At 43.8% G+C, this 21,407-nt stretch overlaps 1 protein-coding gene across 1 annotated transcript in view; it reads right to left on the bottom strand.

The window, feature by feature from the left end:
• The window catches only part of DOCK1 (dedicator of cytokinesis 1), a 576,252-nt gene that overhangs the window by 206,581 nt on the left and 348,264 nt on the right, over positions 1–21,407 (bottom strand). Inside the window, exon 30 of the mRNA XM_006867474.1 lies at positions 15,192–15,286. Within this exon, the coding sequence (XP_006867536.1) occupies positions 15,192–15,286 (95 nt within the window). The remainder of the gene's footprint in view (positions 1–15,191; positions 15,287–21,407) is intronic.

Here is a 21,407-nt window from a genome sequence, read left to right as displayed (position 1 = left end):
TATTCTCTGTCCAAATTTCACAAGCATATGAGGTTATTGAAAATACCATGGCTTGAGCCAGGTGCAACTAAATCCTCAAACTGACATCTTTACTCTTCAACACATTAAAATGGTCTTGTGCAGCAAATTTGCCTAATGCATCATTTGATTTCTTGACTGCTGCTTCCATGAGTGTTGATGGTTGATCCGAGCAAAATGATTATTTCAATCTTTTCTCCATTTATATGGATGTTGTTTATCGGTCCAGTGGTGAGGATTTTTTTTTTTTTTTTCTTCTTTACACTGAGGTGCAACCCATATCGAAGGCTGTGGTCATTTAATGTGGAGATGTAGGATTGTCCAGCTTGGGCTGGAAACTCACTAGGTGATATCCCTTGGAACCCAAGAATCAGGGGAGGAAGCATGGCTGTCAAGTATGGCCACAGAAAAGAAGAGGGACCGAGGCGTCCCTCTCCTCCTCTTCCCTAAACCTCTGTCTCCCAAGAAGCTGCTGACACTAGTGCCGCCAGCAGAGAGACTGGGAGACAGACCTTGGCTGCCCCTGACACTAGATCACATACTGAGGAAAGTGGCAGGTGCTAAAAAGGTCCCCATTCAGTCAGACAGAGCGTGCTGTCTTCTGGGCCGGTTAATATTTATATGAAAAATAGCAACATTTTTAGCGCATTTCCTTTCTAAGACCCAGGGTGCCCAGGACATGGGACTGTCCGCTCTGCAAAGGCACAGCTCAGAGTATCTGGAAAAAGCAACAAGGGAGGAGCCTTCTGGTGCCGGGTTTTGTTATGAACGATCAGAAGCTACTGAAGTAAAAAGATCAAGCTGTCAGAGTTCATTTTCTTCCTAAATCAACCGAACTGCAGAATAACAGAAAATATTTCACTTTACAACATAATTTGTATCTTCCATTTACTTGCAGCTCTGTGAATTTGACAGGTACAGTATTAAATGAAAACCCTCCTCTGAAGTTGTATGGGTAAAGGTTAGCCAGGAAACAGTAAGGTCTAGTAGACCGCAGGCTCCTGCAGCTTAAGAACCTGTCTGGACAATGCTGGTTCACACACATTAATGTCCACCTCCCTCCTAGAGCAACTTTCCATTAACAAAATCTACTAGAATCAAATACATGTCTAGTTCACAACATAACTGGCTACATCTGGAATGTATCACTTAGAAGAACAATAGAGAAAAAGGGCAACTATAGTTTACTCTGGAAAAGGCATGGCTACAAAATATTTCATGTATTTTATCAGTAGATGTTGGAGAAAAAAGAACATTGTCTATTTGACATTCATTCTTTCAGCCCGGCATTTAATTGTTTAGTTTGTTTTGTTTTTAACAAGAAAACACATCTTGTGCACTCAAGTTGATTCTAATTCCAGACAACGTCATGTGTTGCATTATAGAACAACCCCCCCCCCCCCGCCCGCCGCCATGGATTTTCTTGGCTATTGTCTTTACAGGTGCAGATTGCCAGCCATTTCTTCTGTGGTACTGCTGGGTGAGTTTCCACTGTCAAACTTTAACTTAGTTGTCACTGTTGCAGTGTGTCATCGAGTCAGTTACAACTCATAGGGACCCTGTAGAGTGACTGGAGGATTTGAACTGCCAGTATGATGGTTAGAAGTCCAGTGCTTATCTTACAACATTACATCAGGGTTCTATAAGTTAGTAGCCCAGGTTAAAGCAGTTATACACCCACGCACCATTGTTGGGCAGTGGTTCAAGGTCTATTTGTTGAAGCACCTGCTGTGTGCTGCTCATTGGCTTACTCTGAAGTTCAGCTTGCCAATCCCAAGACGACCACAGTGACGTACCCAGGGAGACTCTACGGTCTATACACAAAGGAACAGCATTTTTTAAAATACAGTAAGTGCCTCATGAAAGGGGCTCTGTTTCTGTGCACCAGCGAGTCGATCCCACTTCATAGCAACGCTACGGGATGGAGCAGAGCTGCCTCAGAGAATACCCAAAGCTGTCTGTCACCTTTACGACACCAGATAGTCAGGCTTTTTACTTCCTTGGAGCAGCTGGTTGCTTCAAACAGGCGACCTTTCTGTTAGCAGCAGAGCGTTTTATCGGCTGTACCACCAGGTCAACTTTTGAAAGGGACAGTCAGGAGTAGAGATGTGTATTGTTGTTAAGTGCCCTGGAGTCCATTCCGACTCATAACAACCCTGTATAGCGTTTCCAAGGAGCAGCTCGTGGTTTTAAATCACCAACCTTGTGGTAGCTGTCCAGTGCTGATCCTACAGCGCCACACCAGGATACCAAAAATGTGTATAAGATGTTGCAATACCATTGACATTTCAGTTCTATGGAGAAATTCTATTAGACAGTATCATTACTTCATCATAGGTTTGAAAATGGGAATTAAAAATAAACATTAAGTATACCAGTGTGGGGCTTTCCCGACGATGGAGAGTCAATATATTATTCAACTCTATTTCCCACCTTGTGAATAGAGACTAGCAAATGTGCTGAAGGCTGCTGCCATTCTGTGTTCGGCTTTTAAGTTCGTTTCATTTGAAAACATCTCAGTAGGTGGAGCTCCCAAATGGTGGGAATGTGGGGTCAGAGGTCATTATGACTCACTCATAGCCGGACAAGGCTGCTCAGTGTCTTCCTGCAGGAATCGGCCGGAGACACCTTCAATGCACCTGAACCCAAGTTCTGACCCAGAATATCCAGAACAAAGGAAACACGGGCGGGAATAACAAAGAGAAAATATAAATAATATTATAAACGCAGGGAAAATGGTGCGCAGCCCATCCATGCAGCAAGGAAAAGGGACTTGAATATAATCCTGCTGGTGTGGAGCTGTAGGATAAATATTGGACCACAAGGTTGGCGGTTCAAACCCACCAACCACTCCTTGGAAACCCTATAGAGTCAGAACCAACTAGATGGCACTTAACAACAACACACTGTGATGGTTCTGTAGGACAGGCACTGAACTGCTAACCACAAGGCCGGTGGTTCAAGCCCATCAGCTGCTCCTTGGGAGAAAGATGAGGCTTTCTGCTTCCACAAAGATTTACAGCCTCTCAAACCCTATACAGGTAGCTACGAGGTGGCAGCACTTAACAACATCATCAGCACACCATCAGGTAGTTTGTTGTTGTTATTAAGTGCCGTCGAGTGGGTTTTGACTCATCGTGGGTTTTCAAGGAGCACCTGGTGGATTTGAACCTCTGACCCTGCAGTTTTCAGTCCAGTTCTTATCCTACAGAGCCACACCTGGACTCCTCCACAGAAAATACTTGGGCAGTTTCTTATAAAACTAAGTATAAACTTACCTGACAACCCTTGAGAATCAGACTGCACTTAACGGGCATTTCTCCTGGAGAAATGAGGCTCCACACCCGCATATCAACCTGTACCTGAAGGTTGATAGCGATGTTATTTGTAACAGCCCCAAACTTGAAATACCAGCATGTCCCTCCACAGACAACAAATGGTTCCACAAACTGCACCACATCCGACATCTACTACTGCCACTCATTCATAAAAAGGAACCAACTATTGATACAACCAAATATGAAGCTGGACCTCTGGATGTTGGAGTCCTGCTATGGCGCTGTGGGATGAAGCATTGGACCACAAGGTGGGTTCGAACCAGAAAGTGGGCAGTTCAAACTCACCAGCTGCTCTTTGGAAAGCCGGTACAGGGTTGCTAAGGATAGCATTTAATAGTAACAGTAACTCAGGATATTATGCTGAGTGAAAACCACAAAATCTCAACAGGTTCCAGGTGATAATATTCTATTTCCTTTCACTTTTCCGCTGGTTCATTCCTTTTTGCATCAAGCAGTGCTGTGAGCACTGGACTGGGGAAGCAGGGCAAACGAGGGGCCCATTCTCAAACACCCCTCGATTCTGGCATCTTCAGAGAGAGGAAGGTGACTTTTCTGAGGTTACACAGGACGGAAGCGTGGCTGAGAAAAGTGGAAATGAGGAGAGGGGTCATTGAAATATGGTGCTGTTGGTTAATGCACTGGACTGCTGAGGCAGTTGGATCCGCAAGGTCGGCAGTTCAAGCTCACCCAGCCATTCCTCGAAAACCCTATACAGAGTCAAAGCTGACTAGATAGCACTTAACAACAACACAACATCACATTCAATGGGACTGAGATTTTTTTGTCCATAAGCGGAGGGCACTGTTAACCTGTGGGGTCCACACATCTCTGTGGTGGGGGCTGCCCTGTGCCCTGGGGGACGTTCAGCACTCTTCCTGTGAGTGGCACCTGTCCCTCAAAGGGTGACAACACAAAATGGGCATCACCAAGGGGTCACAGAAAACTGCTCTGAGTTGAAAACCACTGTAAAGGTTTGGAAAACACTGCCTGGAAACCTTGCAATCAATATCAGCTTTCTCCTCCCATTAGAATTTAAAAACAAACACAGAACAGGGGAGTTTTTTTTTTTAAAGATGCAGCAGACAGGGGATAGATAAGAATTTAGAGCCCACAGAACATCCTTCAGAAAATGCACTTCCTCCTCCTTGTTCTGCCTTGAGAGGGGTTTGTACGCAAACTCGACGGCACTTGGCTAGCTCTGAGCCCATACTGTGATGGATACTTCAGCAAGGCCAGTGGAACGCGTCCACACACTGTGCCTCTGAATGCTGCTTGAAGGCTGGCTTCCCTAGAGAACAGTCCTCGCCCAGAGTTCATTAGTCCGAGTCTTTGGGAGGACTCTGATTTTTCAGTCTATGAGTTAAATGAAGAGGCAATTTGAATAAAAGCAAACTGAATAAAATACTTGTGCTATATGCCATGAATAGCTATAAACAACCAGATCAAAGCCGAAGTTACTTGTTTTTCTTTTAGGTAATATTTAATAATGAAGTGAAGAGCAAAAGCGCATGAGACCGAGAATGAATATTAGAGAGAATATTAAAATAATTTATGAACACACAGTAGAGAGAATACTAAAATAATTTATGAACACACCGGGATAATTTTTATAAAGCAAACCAATCACCAATTGAGTCTTCTCTGACTCTTGGCGTACTCAAAGTGAAACTGTCCTTCACAGTGTTTGCAATGCATTAAGTTTCAGAGGTAGATAGCCAGGCCTTTCTTCCAAGGTACCTCTGGTAAGACTGGAACCTCCAACTTTTCCACGAGCAGTAAGCACATGACCATCTGCACCACTCAGAGACTCCCCATCAGGGATACAAAAACACAAGCCCGTTGGCCTTGAGTGAATTCTACTCATCGCGACCCTATAGGGCATACTCGAATGACACCACGAACTTCCTAAGGCTGTCATCTTCACAGAAGCAGCCCGCCACATCTCTCTCCTGCTGAATGGCTAAGGGTTTCAAATCACCACTGTTTAGCAGCAGAGCATTCAATGACTGCCACACTGGGACCCCTTCTGTAAGGGATGTCGTTGTTAAGTGCCTTCAAGTTGGCTCCAATTCATAGCGACCCTGTATAGGGTTTCCAAGGAGTGGCTGGTAGGATTGAACTACCAACTTTGTGGTCAGCAGTCCAGTTCCTATCATGCAGTACCACACCAGAACTCCTTCCAAAACGGATAAGCACCAAAAATTGGACACATTTCAGTAGCTAGAGCTCGAATTGTAGCATCTGGTCATAAAGGAGTGTCCAGTGCCTGGCTGTTTCTCCATCTACAACAACATCCAGGTCTCAGAGCCCCCGGGGAGTCCAGCCTGTGCCTCCTCTCTTCTCTGAAAGCATCCTCTGGGGACAGAAATTCAATTCTGGGCATGGCAAAGCATTGTGGTCATGGGGCCCTTTAGACAAAGAGCTTTCCTGCCCTGCAAGCCCACAGGGGCTACTCCTCATGTGGACAATGTACCAGAATGAGTCACACCCACCCACAGAAGCCTATGGCTGTTAAGTTGAATCCAACTCATGGAGTCAGAAGCAAATATTAGATCTTTGATTTCTCCACCTCATAGCAAGCTCATATGCTAAAGTAGAACTACCCTACTGGGCTTTCGTAGCTGGGGTCTTGCAAGCAGCAGATTGCAAGGACTTTCTTCAGTGAGGCTGCTGCATGAGAATTAACCACCAACCTTTTGATTAGGAGTTGAGAGAGAACCGCTAGTGTCACCCAAGGATTCAGAGCCGTGAATGTCACAAGACTGATGCAGACCAAATTTGCTTAGAACCTCAGGGCATCAGGAAGGCTGCCATACTCCAAAGGAATATTAGTGTATCTCAGGAGACTTGGCAGAAATGAGAAGAGGTACAGCCCATGTTGGCAGGAAGCAGTCTTGTGGTCTCAGAACCCTCTAATGATGGACTGAACTGCGTAACGTCTCCGGCTTCTTTGGAGAAAAGCCAAGTTCACAGAGCACTATTATGATCATAGGAGCAGGGCTACAATGTAGGCACACTGACCTCCAAAATATTTTCTTCATATTGACTTTGAATTCCTACTTCTTCCATGAAAAACATGATTTACTTTCTTTTCCTTACTGGTCCTTAGCTGGTTGTGTGTTGATGGTGTTTGTGTGACAAGTCAGTTCTTGTCATCGTGACTCGGCATAGGACTTCCAAGGCTATAAATGTTAAGGGAAGCAGAAAGCCTCATCTTTCTCCCATGGGACACCTGGTAGACTTGAACTAGTGACCTTGTGGTTAGCAGCCCAGTTTGTAATCCACTACACTAGCTGGACTCCTTAATAAGAATCCTTAGGTGTGTTTAAGATCTGCACACAGTTGCATCTGTAAACACTGCAACTGCAAATGCATAAATTTAAAAAGTAAATTAAATTGAAAGCTACAACATCAACCTACAATCCTAGACTTCAAAGGAAGGGGAAAAAAAAGATATTGGGAAACAATCATCTAAGAGTCTCCAGGGCCCCTGATGCTTTGTAACCACGCTGCAATTTTGCACAGAGATTTTCAACACCGCGGCCTTGAGAAGGTGAGCAGAAGCAAAACACACAGTCATCTCAGACTACAAAATCTTTGGGCAAGAGCCACTATTCCTCAGGGAGGAGGGTAAGGCAGACCCAGCAAGGAGGGACCCCGATTTTCCTCTTTCTCTCCTACAGCACCACATCTTGGATCCAAGCTCTTGGAATAGTGCCAACCCAGGACCCCAACTCTGCCCCAGCAATGAAAGCAGATGGCACGGTCCCTGTAAAGAGGCTACCCTGCAAATTTGCTTTGTGAACATGAACATGATTTATCCATAAGAATCCTGTCATCTCAAGGGTGGAATCCCTGTCTAAGGCTCTAGGCACCCTCCTGTCCTGACTACATGCCAAAGGAATTTTGGCAGAAACATCCGTTGGCTTGCCACCCTGTACTCTGATACAGCTTATGGATAGAACTTAGGACTGCAAAAACACATATTTAAAAGGAGGAAATTTGCCAGGTTTGATAAAACAAAAAAGCAAAAAGACACCTGGAAAATACAGTTTATCAAAGGAGTTGATGTGGCCATTTCTGACACTGTTGCTAGCTGCTATGGAATCAGTCCCCACTCATAGGAGAATAAAATATTAGCAGGTTCAGGTGCACAAATGACCTTTGTGATCAATAGGGCTATCAAGAGTAGGTCATCAGTCAATCCTATCCCCTCTGGGCACAGGGTTGACAGGGATGGGCAGCTTCGACATTGGCTATCTAAAATGAGGGGGCAATAAACGCACCAAGTGACTGGCTTACCAGTTATCAAGAGGGAGTTTAGTTTAAGAGTGTGTGGGGGAACATAGAGTCCCCACTGAATAGTTTTCTTCTTGTCCACATGGGTCTGGTGAAAGGAGATAGGGATAAGATTCTGATGATTCAATAGTGAGTAACTTATCATAATTAATTATGACTATAACAATAAAGGTAGAAGTTTTATAACAAAAAGTGGGGAGTAGTTAATCTCTGGTAGTGTAGTGGTTGCGAATCGGGCTGAGAACCTCGAGGTCAGCAGTTTGAAACTATCAGCTGTTCCATGGGAGAAAGATGAGGCTTTCTGCTCCCATAAAGATTTACAGCCTCAGAAACCTTGTACTATGTCACTATGAGTTGGAACCGACTCCACGGCACATAACACCACCAACAACAACAGTTAATCTTACTGTCCAGAAGCAGAGGACCCTAGGATCATCAAAGGAGAGGAGCATGAGAAGAATGTGGGACCCTAACCAGAGAAACAGCGACACCAGAGATGGAGGCAGAGATGAGGACATGGAGAGAGAGAGCAGATGAGGACTCTAGACTCATGGAAAGAGAAAGGCTGTGTGCTGGCAGCCAGGAGGCAGGCTTTCAGAATGTGCCCTTTACTTGTTTAAGTGATTATATATTCCTGATTGTTTTTGTGTACATCCAAAAAAAACCCCGAGGGAATAGAAGCAAATAATGTTGAATGATGATGCACAGAGGAGGTTGTAATCATTGCAATGAAACGAGTGTGAAACAGATGTTCTCCCATGTAAACTATCACTCAATTCACAATAATAAATAAATAAACAGAATAAATTGTATCAAAAAACTTTGACCAAAAAACCCCCAGTAGATCACCAGGCCTTTCTTCCTCGTCTGCCACAGTTTTAAAGCTGTCCAGCATTTGGGGAACATACAAGTCCCACTGGCAGACATGCGGTGGTCGTGCATGAAATGTGCTGACCAGGAATGGAACCTGAGTTTCCTGCAGGAATTTTAACACTGAGCTCCTGTGGCCCCCAGCACATATGAGTTCATAAATATATATCCTGTGTGTGTGTGGTGGGGGGGGGGGGGGTAGAAGTATAATGCACGACACTGATGGATTGAGGAAACGTCTTGCGGATCACAGGAGGTCACACATGGACATCAACCAAGGCTACCATAATGAGAGGGGATGGGTTCCATGTCATCTTGGGTTGTTGTGACAGAATCCACACATGTAGGAAACTAAACTGAGTAGCTCGTAAACCCACATGCTTCTAGCTGATTCCAACTCACAGCAACCGTACAGGGTAGAGCAGAAGCGCTCTGCAGGCATCCCCAGGTTGTAAAGCAGACTGGCTCTCTTTCTCCTGCAGAACAGCTGGTGGGGGCAAACTGCTGACCTCCCAGTTAGCAGCGGAGTGCTTAGCCTATCGTGCCACCAGGGCCCCATGACTCAGAGACACTTGGAACAGTTTCATGACCTCACCAACTCCCAAAATGGGATGAAGGACCAGTGTGTAAAAGGGCAAATCAGTAAGGCCAGCTGGATTCCAGAGATAGTAAAATCAGACGAGAGCTTTTGGAAGATGGTCTACAATGTTCAAGCTGCCTACAACTAGGTAAGATTAAACTGTCAGGTGAGCTAGAGCCACACCACATTGGTTAAGTGAACAGCTGAACAGGACCAGCTACGACATAATGCCGATGAACAAAATGCTGCGTAGTGGTTACAAATTGGCCTGGTAACCTCAGGGTCAGCAGTTCAAAACTACCAGCTGGTCTGCAGGAGAAAGATGAGGCTTTCTGCTCCCGTAAAGATTTACAGCCTCGGAAACCCTGTACAGGGTCACTATGCGTTGGAACCAACTCCACGGCACATAACAACAACATCTTAAACAGTTCTGAATGGAAATAATAATCTCTTCCATTTTCCATGATTCCTTAACTATAATATTCTCTTGCTCAATATCTCTTATTTAAGGATGTCCATCATACATTGCCAGTTTCCCCTGGTGACCCACAAGGGTTCATTTAGTTGTCCTGTGAGAATTTTGCAGCCTGTTGTATTTTGTGTTTTGCTTTGCCTTCTCAGTAGCGTCAGATCTTTTTGGACTCAAGATTTTGGTCTCTAGAAAGCTTCAAGTTGTCTCTCTGCCATGTTCTGTTCTATCTTTATGACCTATAAAGTCTGACTAAAGTGGTCTGGTGGAGCAGTGGCTAAGTGCTTGGTTGCTAACTGAGAGGTCTGAGGTGGGATCTCACCAGCTGCTCTGTAGGAGAAAGATGAGACAGCCAGCTTCCCCTTGGAGATCCTATGGGCAGTTCTACTCAGTCCTAATTTTCCTAATTAGAAAAAAAATCAGCAGCAGCGGGTAAACCCTGACTTGCAAATCACAGCAAGTCCCTAATGAAAGTGGTAGGGTGTCAATCACAAAGCAAACCTGCAGAGAGGCTCCTATAGGTCCTAGTGTAACTTGGGAGAGAGTGGGATGTCTAAGACACAAAATCTCAGAGACTAGAGTTGGGCGCCAGAAAATGCTCATCACAGCTGCAAATGAGAATCGCTCTGAGGGGGGAAAACTGTTGGTTTCATTTGCTTTTTATCCCCAGAGAGGAAGGGTAGTGTGTATTAAAACCCAGAGAGGAAGGGTGTCTGGGCTGTTCGTTTCATTGGTTTGTTTCAATTCTGCTGCAAATCTGAACAGTGGACAATTGTGGGGACAACTTTGTTACATGCTATGTTAACAAGATGGTTAAGAAGATCTCATTCTAATTTTAAAATCTAAATAATTATACTCAGGATTGCTTTTTTTTCTTTGCTTCCCACCCACAGTACACAGCAGAAGTGCCTTCCACAAGGGAAATTACAGCAGATATTAACAAATGCTTTCTTCAAGAAGAAAAAGGAGTTCAGTTGTATGGATAGAATCATTTCCTATCAGGTTAACCTTAGCCGCTAAAATCCTGGCATTAGACCACTAGTCTATACACCCAAACCCTCCAATGCAGCGAGTCCAAGTTTACCACCAGACTGGAGGCATGAGAACTCAAGCAAGCTGCCACCCTCCTCTAGACAGCAAGAGCAAAGGTTACAAACCCACTGCTCAGACACGACACTAAGCTAAGGACACAGGAAGACTAAGTCTGAAAAAAACGTTGCTCATATGAGCTCAGAGACTCCCTGGGTGGCACACACAGTTAAGTAGTTGAACTACTTGTCAGAAGGTTGGCAGTTCGAATTCAGTCAGAGGAGTCTCGGAAGAAAGGCCTGGTGATGATCTGCTTTCAAAAAGTCACAGCCTTGAAAATCCTATGGAGCAGTTCTACTCTGCTGGGGTCATACCTGGGGTCACTGTGAGTCGGAATAGACTCAGCAGGAAATAATAGCAATAACAGGGGGCTTCAAAAAGTTTGTGGAAAAAAAGGGACCTAAAGATAATGGGATTTTCCACACACAAAAAAATACTTAAGCTCCCGCACTCCCCCCTAACATGAGATCCAGGATGGAAGCCAAGTACTGGGTGCTGAACGTGAAGGGTTATGCATCCCAGACAACCTGAGATCTTAATGGGAACTTAGCATTTGCCCCCCTCTGGGATCATTACCGAGCACTTCTGGGCGCTAGGATAGAAGCACACATTCCAAACAGTGCTCATTTTAAATGTCATCTTGCCATCTGGCGCTATCATATACTGGAACAGCACTCTAATGCCAGCCCATCTCCGATCAACCAAGTGACAACTGCACTTCGGGATATTCATGACATCCTAACACTTTGATTCCTGACTTGCAAGTTGGTGCACCAAAAGGAATGGGTGTTGTCTTCAATTACAGTTCACGTCTCTCCAATATGGCAGAGCGGAACGCTCAAAGAGACAGTGCTGAACAGTGCACAGATATTTACGAGACCAGAGAGACTGATCTTGTCAATTGCTAAGCCAGGGGTGGTAAAAGTCCATGTCCAGCTGTACCATTAAAACTTAAATACAGGCTCCAGAAGCTTCAGGAATTATGGTTTAGACGACAGAAGCAAGGATGTCTTGGATGCGCACCAGGACGAAGGCAGAGCTGGAGAGTTTGCAGTGTGCAAGAGAGCCAGCCTTTAGGTTGTAGGGAAAGAGATAGCCACACAGAAACAATGAGGGAGGGAAGCTCTACAGGGAAATTACTTTATTCCGATTCGAGTATTGTGAGATTTGATTCCCCTAGACGTTCAGGACAGGACTCGTGTGAAACACCTGGATGTAATAGAATCAGAATGAGCAGACATTTCTGGTGATGAAGATAAACAGGAATATTTTGAGGTCAAGGCTAAAAATTCATTCAGATGAGCAGTAAGCCTTAAAACCAAAGGACAGTTTGCATTTGGGCGACACCAGGTAGCTGCGGAAGAGCGTGGTAGTGCCATAGGAAAAACACTGGAATGTGAACCCCAAGGTTGGTGGTTCGAGTCCACCAGTTGCTCCAAAGGGAGAAGCTGAGGCCATCTGCACTCATAAAGAGGTACAGTCTTGGACCAGGCTTGCTAAGTCAGAACTGACTCAACAGCACTCAACTATGACAACAAAAATAAGGTAGCAGTGACCCTGAAGAATGTGCAGGACCAGACAGAGTTCGTTCTACATACGTCACAACATGTCAAGGATGACTTCTCAGCAAATCACAACCACAGCAGGGTTTTTAAAACCATGCCCACAGACACACCCACACACACGAGCACATACACAAGGATGCATGTGCTCACATATACACACGTGCAGTTTCATGTCCACACGCACACACGTGTTCAAACACACATGTATGCAAATGCCCCCACATGCAAATCCTTGGGTACATTCATGTGTGAACACCCCCCACACACCCAGATCCTTAGGAAATTCTGAACATCCTGAGTCAGCTCTGAAACAACATGGGCTCTCCTAGCTTGGCCAGTTTAGCTGTCCACTCCAGAAAAAAACACCATGTCACTGACTGATGGTAAGGGTCAGCCGGCCCGTGTCCACTGTAGCACAGCAAGGTGAATTCGGTGTCTATATATTCCTTTTTTTTTCCTGTTTTGCTTTGTTATATGTAAAATAAAACTAAAAACCAAACCATCTGCTGTCGAGAAGAGTCTCCCTCCTAGCGATACTGTAGGATCATCAAGACTGTAAATCTTCATGGGAGCCAACTGCTCTAACCTTCTCCCAAGAGTGGCTGGTGGGTTTGAACCATGGGCGTTTTGATTAGCAGCAAAGCTACTTTAGCCACGGTGCCACCAAGAGCCAGGGCACTGCCTCTCTTCAGGGCAGTCCTAACTTGTCCATCATGTGTAGACCCAGACAGAGACCTATCAACCCTTCACTTGAAGATCCTGGTCTTCCAGCAGAGCACTTGGAGGCCAGGACCCTACTGGCCCCTGCAGTGTCTGGAGTGGTCTCTTGGTGGGAGATTCCAGCCACAATGACCCTCGCCTTCTGGTGGACAGCATTCATGGCTATTACAGCCCAAGGCTGCCTCCCTCCACTGCTGGTGCCCAGAAAGCATCAATACCAGGCCAGGGCTAGTTCTACCCACAGGGTGGACAATTACAAAGCCATCAGGAAGATGCAAATTAGAACCACAAATTAGCCAACCAAAATGGCTAGACTTGAACATGTGACCACAACAAATGCTGGCAGAGATAAAGTGGGTTGCATCTGCATTGCTGGTGGGAAGATGGAAAATAAAGCCACAGGCTGGCAGGTTATAGAACCACCCTACAGTGACCATATCAGTACCGCCGGTCAGCTCTCACTCCTGATGACTCCATGTGCGTCCCAGCAATCTGTGTTCCACAGGGTTGTCAATGGCTCATTTTGGGGGAAGTAGATCACCAAAAATTTCTTCCACGGCACCATCACACAAACCAGCAATTGCCTTCCTGGGCATATAGCCCAGAGAAATGAATTATTTGTTCATATAAAAACAGTTGCATGAATGTTCACAGCAGCTTGATTTACCACAGCCCCAAACTTGAAATAGTCAGATGTCCTTCAACAGATAAATGATGGACAAATGGTGGTCCTTCCATACCAGGGAACTGCCAGCACTTGGAACTGAATGGAATGAAAAAGCCAATCCCTAAAGGCTTGATACTGTGTGATTCCGATCATACAACAATTTTTAAATGACACGATTTTGGAAGTGGAGAGCAGGCTGATGGAAGTTAGGGAAGGGAAAGGTGGAGGAAGAATAAGTGTGGTTACTAATGGAAAACATGAAGATACTTGTGGTCAGAGGAGTGGTCAATATCCTGACCAGACTGGGAGGATATCAGTTCTACTTATACATGTGATAACACAGTACAGAACTGAAAACACACACAAACACAAGTGGGTTGGGAACAGCTGAGTAAACTAGTGGATTCGATCGACATCCATTTCTTGGGTGTGATCATGTTCTACGGTTTAACATAGTGTGATCACAATAGGAAACTGAGAAAGTTATGTGGAAGATCCAGCCGCATTCTTTCTTACACCTGCATGTGAAGCTACAAAATTCCCAGTAACAACTCCAAGGGAGTGGGGCAGAAATAATGAAACCAAAAGGAAAAAGGCCAACAGAGATGTCTTCCTAAAAGTCACATGTGGGGCCGAGTCCTGTGGTCAGGGTTGGTGCTTACATAAATCATACAACTCAGCAAGCAGGGAAGTTTGCCCACAGCCCTGAGAGAGGGAAGATGAAGAACGCACAGTGCTGACCATTACGTAAGCAGGAAGAAAATGCTCACAATGCTGTTTTAATCTGAAATGTGTGGCATACAAACACCTTGCTCAAAAACCCTGCTGAGAGGAGAGAATCGCTTTGGCTAGTAAAAATATGTGGTTAAAGACTGCTAGTAAACACATAGTTAACAGTTCCTCTCTGCCCTAGAAAAGTGCTAAGGAAGGTCTGGCACAGAGCTTTGTAGGGGGTTTTGTTTGGTTTTTGTATGTGTGTGTATGTGTGTTTTATTTTCCTCCAGAGCCTTGTCTTGGCATAATGAAGTCATTCCATGCTCTAGGTACATTGTCCCATACAATGACTTGGTTTTGGATGTGTGTGTATATGTGTGTATGATTTTCCTCCAGAGTCTTGTGTGGGCATAATGAAGTCATTCCATGCTCTAGGTACATTATCCTATATAATGACTTGGTTTTGGGTGTGTGTGTGTGTGTGTGTGTGTGTGTGTATGTGTATATGATTTTCCTCCAGAGTCTTGTGTGGGCATAATGAAGTCATTCCATGCTCTAGGTACATTGTCCCATACAATGACTTGCATCACAGAAGTGGCACCAGACCAGGATCCACTGTCATCGAGACAATTCCGACTCACAGAGACCCTTACAGACAGAGCTGAAGTGCTCTGTAGGGCTTCCAAAGCTCTAAAGTCTTTACACTGTCTCATCGTTCTCCTGCATGGCAGCTGGTGGGTTTGAACCACTGACTCTGCAGCTAAGAGCTCAATGCTTCACTCACAGTGTCACAAGGGGCCCGCCACCAATCGAACACGACACAGGAACGTGGTTGAAGGCGCAAGCATTCCCCTATACTTACTTGTTCTGCATCATGTTCATTATAACCCAGTCGAAAGGATAGACGTTCTTCCCAATGAGATTTTTAAACATGATGAATGTCTCCATCAGGAAATCCTGAAATAAAAAGCCAAACACTCAAAAGAGGCCACAACCAGCAGATGGAAACACTGCCCAGTGAGCAATGAGATGATAGAGGATCTCTTTTTTAGTGAAATGAAAATATGCTTAGAAAATAATGAAGATGCATTTTACAAAGGCTGAGCCTCCCTTGTGTCTGTCTGTCATTGTGGTGTCTGGTCCAAGAGATGCTCTGCAATAGGCCCTGGGCCCGTCTCTCGAGCAAAGTCAGTCCCCAAAGTCTATCAGTGTGCATTCCTAGCTTCTGTTAATAAATAAACACAGGCGTTATAAAGACAACATACAGCACTGAGCTTTTTCTCATACTTACTATGAATTCATTGTTTCATTGTCAACGGGGCCCATCAGGTAGAATACATGATAAGCCAAGCAGTCCTTGGCTTATAAACAAGTCTGGGTCCTAATTTTGTCTTAAAGTCAAGTTTGTATGTAAGTTGGAACAATTAGCTACAGTCCCTATCTAATGTCATTTAGCCAAATGTTTGTCTTAGTGGATAGTATGTAGGTATCTTTCTATGCATGAAGATCCTTAATGGAACATTTCCAAATACAGTGCAACATCTTTAAGCTAACAATACAGTAACAGTGATGGGAATAATGTTTTGATACACAGTTGCAAAGTAGGATCTATTCACTATTAGGAACCATTGTATGAAGGGGCTTCAAAGTTTGTGGAAAAATGAAACCCAAAGATGATGAAAAATTTCCATGAACTCCATCCTGTGCCTGAGGGAATTAGAAGACTCTCTTGTCTCTGGGGGAGGGACACCGGCTTTTCCCTAACAGGAACAGCACAAGTTGTTATTATACGAAAGCATATCAGCGCGCATGCTCGGTGGAGAGCTGGGTTGGGCCCAGGGAGAGGCAACCGAGAAATGACTTAGAGAAATGAGGCCACGGTCAGAGATTGCCAAATGAATGACTATTTCTCATTTATTTAATCTACTGAATCATAATTAGGTGCAATGGCTGTGAAGACCAAGGTGGTGATCAGAATTTAAGAAGCCAAGAAAGCAATTCTCAACACAAAGTTCTCAACAAGGACATTTTGCAAGAGACACAAGTAGAATTCGACACCAACAATGGTGTTAGACATTGGGGAGTGGCCCCAGCTCGTGAAGACTCCATGTATACCAGGCACGGTGCCCGGTTCTGCAGCATCTTCACGATGGTCAGTACGGTTGAGTCCACTCTTAAGGCAGTTGACAACAGAAAGCTGATGCAAAAAGTTCAGATACATTCTCTGCAACCTTAAGAGTGGTGCTGGTTTTAATAAGTCTTGTGTGATGCATGGGAGGGTTGGTGCACCCCCTCCCATGAATAAAGGCTTGGGCCCAAGTAAATGGATCCAATTGACCCTTTAAAGAGCCAGTGGCCCATGAAGCCCACTGCCCTCTAAACTCTCCCACATGCCTCTGACATATGAATGGCAACCCTGTCAGATTAATGATGGAGATTCATACTTCACCACTAAGTCTCCCCACTTTGTCAAGAGTTCCATGTTGTCATGATCAGGTTGCGAGTTCCACGGCTGAGCGCTATAATTCAGTTGCATCTCTATTTGCATGAAATTGCAGGCTTTCTTGCTGAGCATTCCTCGGAGTCTAATAATTGAGACGCGGGGTCTGGTTTTTATTATTCTGGAAGAGAATCATACTTTCCCAACTTTTTTTTTTTTTTCTTTTCCCTAGGAAACACAGTCCCATCCGTCATTAGCATGGCTCAGCTGTAAAATGTCGGTACTTTGCTGATTAAACAAAAAATGCCGCATATTGTGGGAGATGATGTTTTATAACACTTTCTTGTTGGTCTGGATAATTCACCAGCCATGGCGGTGGTCCACCTGGTTAATGAGGCACAACTCGCTGAACTCATGATGCTCCAAATCAACCTGCACACAAGGAGGACTCAGGATGCTAGGTTTTGGGGGAGGAGGGAGTTATTTGCAAAAATTATAGATGATGTATTTGCCAACTCAACATCTTTCACATGGACAATTCAGTGTGCCGATTATCTCAGCCAATTTGGACAGCACCAAGGTCCTTTGCCAGTGTTCCATCCCCATAAAGAGACTCAGGGCTCCACAAATAGTAATATTTTCATACATCTCCTCACCTCACCTAGTAAACACTGCTGGACTCCAATCTCCATATATGTTCCTATTCTATAATTTAAATTATATTCTATAATTCCATCTTTCAATGCCAACCATCAAGGCATTCCAGAGGCAAATCCTCATGGGTGATTTCCCATGTCCATCCCCACCACTGGAAAGGCCACAAAGGACTTCTAACCCAGTTAGCTAAGTCCACTCCTGTCTCCCTTGGTCTCACATCCCACCCACAACGACCCATTCAAATTGCAAATCTGATCAACACACCAACACATCCCCAAGCTCCCAAATTTCTTGGCACATGTGGATGAGTGCCTCCAGTGCTGCATCAGTTTGTTGAAAGATTTCTATTTATAGTCCATCTATTCCCATAGCTCTGTTCTTTGCCTTTGCATTCAGTGCACCTTGGACTTCTTCTTTCAGTACCATTGGCACTTGATCATATGCTACCTCTTGAAATGGTGGAACATCAACCATTTCTTCTTGGCACAGTGACTCTGTACATTCCTTGCATCTTCTTTTGATGCTTTCGGCATCATTCAATATTTGGCCAGAAAATCCTTCAACATTGCAAGGTGAGGCTTGCATTTTTTTCTTCAGTTCTTTCAGCTTGAGAAATGCTTAGTGTATTCATCCCTTTTGGTTTTCACACTCCAGATATTTTTACATTTTATTTTGATACTTGGCTTTGCTTTCCTGAGCTGTCCCTTGAAAGTTTCTGTTCAGCTTTTACTTCCTCATTTCTTCCATTGGCTTTAGCATCTCTACACTGGAGAACAAATTTCAGTCCCTTCTGACATCCATTTTGGTCTTTTCTTTCTTTTTTGTCTTCTTTATGACATTTTGCCTTCTTCCAGTCTCGTGTTCTTGATGTCATCCCACGATTCTTCACGTCTTGGATCATTAGTGTCTAATATACCAAATTTGTTCTAGAAATGGTTTTAAAATTCAAATTGGATATGTTCAATGTCATATTTTGGCTCAGCTGAAACCTGAATTGCACATAAGGAATTGGTGGTCTCTTCTACAGTCTGCCCCTGGCCTTGTTTTGCCTGATGATATGGAACTTTTCCATCATCTCTTTCCACAGATGTAGTCGATTTGATTTCTGTGTATTTCATCTGGTAAGGTCCATGTGTGCAGTTGCCTTTTATGATGCTTAAAAACAGTATTTGCAATGAATAAATCATTGGTCTTGCAAAATTCTATCATGCAAACTCTAGCATCATTTTCTATCACCAAGCCCATATTTTCCAATTACTGATCATTCCTCTTTGTTTCTAATCTTTGCAGTCCAATCACCAATAATTATAAATAATACATCTTGATGGCATGTTTGGTCAATTTCAGACTGAAGATCTTGGTAAAATTCTTCAATTTCATGATCACTGGCTTTAGTGGTTGCTGTATAAACGTGAATAAAGGTTGTATGAACTGCTCTTCCATGTAGACGTATGGATATTATCCTATCACAGACAGCAATATACTTCAAGACATATCTTGAAATGTTCTTTTTGATGATTAATACAACACCATTCCTCTTCAAATTGTAATTTCCAACATAGTAAATTGTCAGATTCAAATGGAAAATACCAGTCCATTTCAGCTCACTAATGCCTAGGATATTGATGTTTATGCCTTTCATTTCATTTTTGACAACTTCTGGTTTTCCTAGATTCATACTTTATATATTCCAAAAACCGATTATTAATGGATGTTTATAGCTGTTTCTCCTTATTTTGAGTTGTGCCTGATCAGCAAATAAAGGTCCCGAAAGCATAACTCCATTCACCTCATCCCAGGCAACTCTACTTTGAGGAAGCAGCTCTTCCCCAATCCTATTTTGAGTGCCTTCCCACCTGAGGGGTTCAGTTTCCAACACTCTATCTGACAATATTCTGGTGCTCTTCATCATGTTTCAATATTCTGGGGCCATCTGACAGTGTTCCACTGCTATACATAAGGTTTCCAGTGACTAAATATTTGGAAGCAGTCCGTCTCTCCTTCTTCCTAGTCTGTCTTAGCTGGGAAGCTCAGCTGACATCTGTCCATCATAGATATTTCCTCTTAGTATTGAAAATACTGAGCTTCCATTATGGGAACATACAAGCCACCAGAGTATGACAACTGACAGGTGAGTGGTAAGGTAGTAGAACATTGCTGTTGCTAACTGCTGTCAAGTTAGTTCTGACTCATAGTGACCCAGTATAGGGTTTCCGAGGAGCAGCTAGTGATTTTGAATCACCGTCCTTATGGTTCAACCTGACTTTGTAGTCCAGTGCTTACACACCAGGACTCCAGGAGAACATTGCTGTTGTTGTTAAGTATAGGGTCTCCAAGGAGCAGCATCTGGGTTTGAACAGTCAACCTTGTGGTTCACAGTCCGGTGCTGATCCTCCAGCGCCACACCAGGAGTCCCCAGAAGAACACAATCATGACAAAGTTGTTGAGACTATCCTCGTGTTGGAAGAGTAATTGACTAATAATTATTTATTAAACCTCAACTAAATCCACTAACATGGGCCCAATTCTAGCTCAGAGCACCCTAGAGGGCAAAGCAGAACTGCCCTTTAGTGTTTCCAAGGCTGGAATTACTATAGAAACAGTGAACTGCCATGTCCTTCTCATATGGAGTACCTAGTGAGTTCTAACCTCCCACCTTCTGGTCAACACCCTCCTCGGCACCCCTGAGCCACCAGTGACCTTCGTGTATCACATACCCCCCTTTTATTTGTGACACATTGCTAACATGTTGTAGTTAAGTGCTGTAGATGGTTTCAACTCACAACAACCCTACACAGGGTGTCTAAGGAGCAGCCATTGGGTTTGAAATGCCTACCTGGTGGTTCTCGATCCACCGTTGACCCTAAAGTGGCTCACCAGGAGTCCCAGCACATAGAACTAGTAAAATGCTCCTACGTTGAGTTCCTGAGTAGGAACACAACACTCAGACGCAGAAGACCCACACTCCTTAGAGTGTGAGTCTTAGACTTGTAACCCACAATGCCTGAGGATAATGGGAATCAAATTGTCTGCAAATAATTGATTTGCGAAACTGCTGTGTCTAAGGAGAATAATCCCTGGGGAAATCAGGACCACACCATGTGTTAAATATCTGACCCACTGTTCAACATAGGGAGAACAGGCACACACTTAGAATTCGGTAAATTTTACTGCTCTTTTAAAACACTGTATTGCTTATGCTTTTCTTGATGCATTGACGTTTCCCTATCAACCAGTTCAGATGAAATGTTTGTACCGATTTGCATGCATCAATTTTGGTCCTATGACCCTCCTGATATAGGGCACATTATTAATTGCAAACAGAATTTTTCAGGATACTTACCATTCTAAAAACTTGATTTTTCCACCGGAGATTTCAACTATGAAATTGCTCATATGCATTTATGCTATAATATCCTTTCCTCTCAATAAAACAGGGCTTACAGATATATTCATTTAAGATTCAAAAGCGGCAGTAAATGTTATAAATATAAGATTTGATTTTACAGTGTCATGATGACTAGAGTCGCAGGATAATAATGTGATAGTCATTAAATATTCGCAGGTCTGAAAAATCCCTACATTAAATTACTCATTAATATTCAAAGAAAATCCAAATACAGAAACACAAACACATATACACCCTTGCTCCCTAACTTGTGTTTGTAGAAAACAGCCATGCTGTTAAAGTATAAATGCATTGATGGCTCATCAGGTTAAGCATTGTGATGCTAATAACTAGGTCTACCTTTCAAACACATTGGTCACTCCTCAGGAGAAAAACTAGGCTGTTTGTTCCCATAATGTACAGTCTGAGAGACCTTAAGGGATAGTTCTTATTTGGTCACTAAGCTTCAGAATCCGCTTGATGGCAGTAGTATATACATATGTATATATACAAACACACATACACACTTGTTCTTGCTTTCAAGTGCCATTGAGTTGGTTCAAACATGTATCAACCCTATATACGGTTTTCAA

Source organism: Chrysochloris asiatica, unplaced genomic scaffold (assembly GCF_000296735.1).
Source record: "Chrysochloris asiatica unplaced genomic scaffold, ChrAsi1.0 scaffold00105, whole genome shotgun sequence".
Classification (NCBI taxonomy): Eukaryota; Metazoa; Chordata; class Mammalia; order Afrosoricida; family Chrysochloridae; genus Chrysochloris; species Chrysochloris asiatica.
This window is presented reverse-complemented; position numbering and strand designations above follow the sequence as displayed.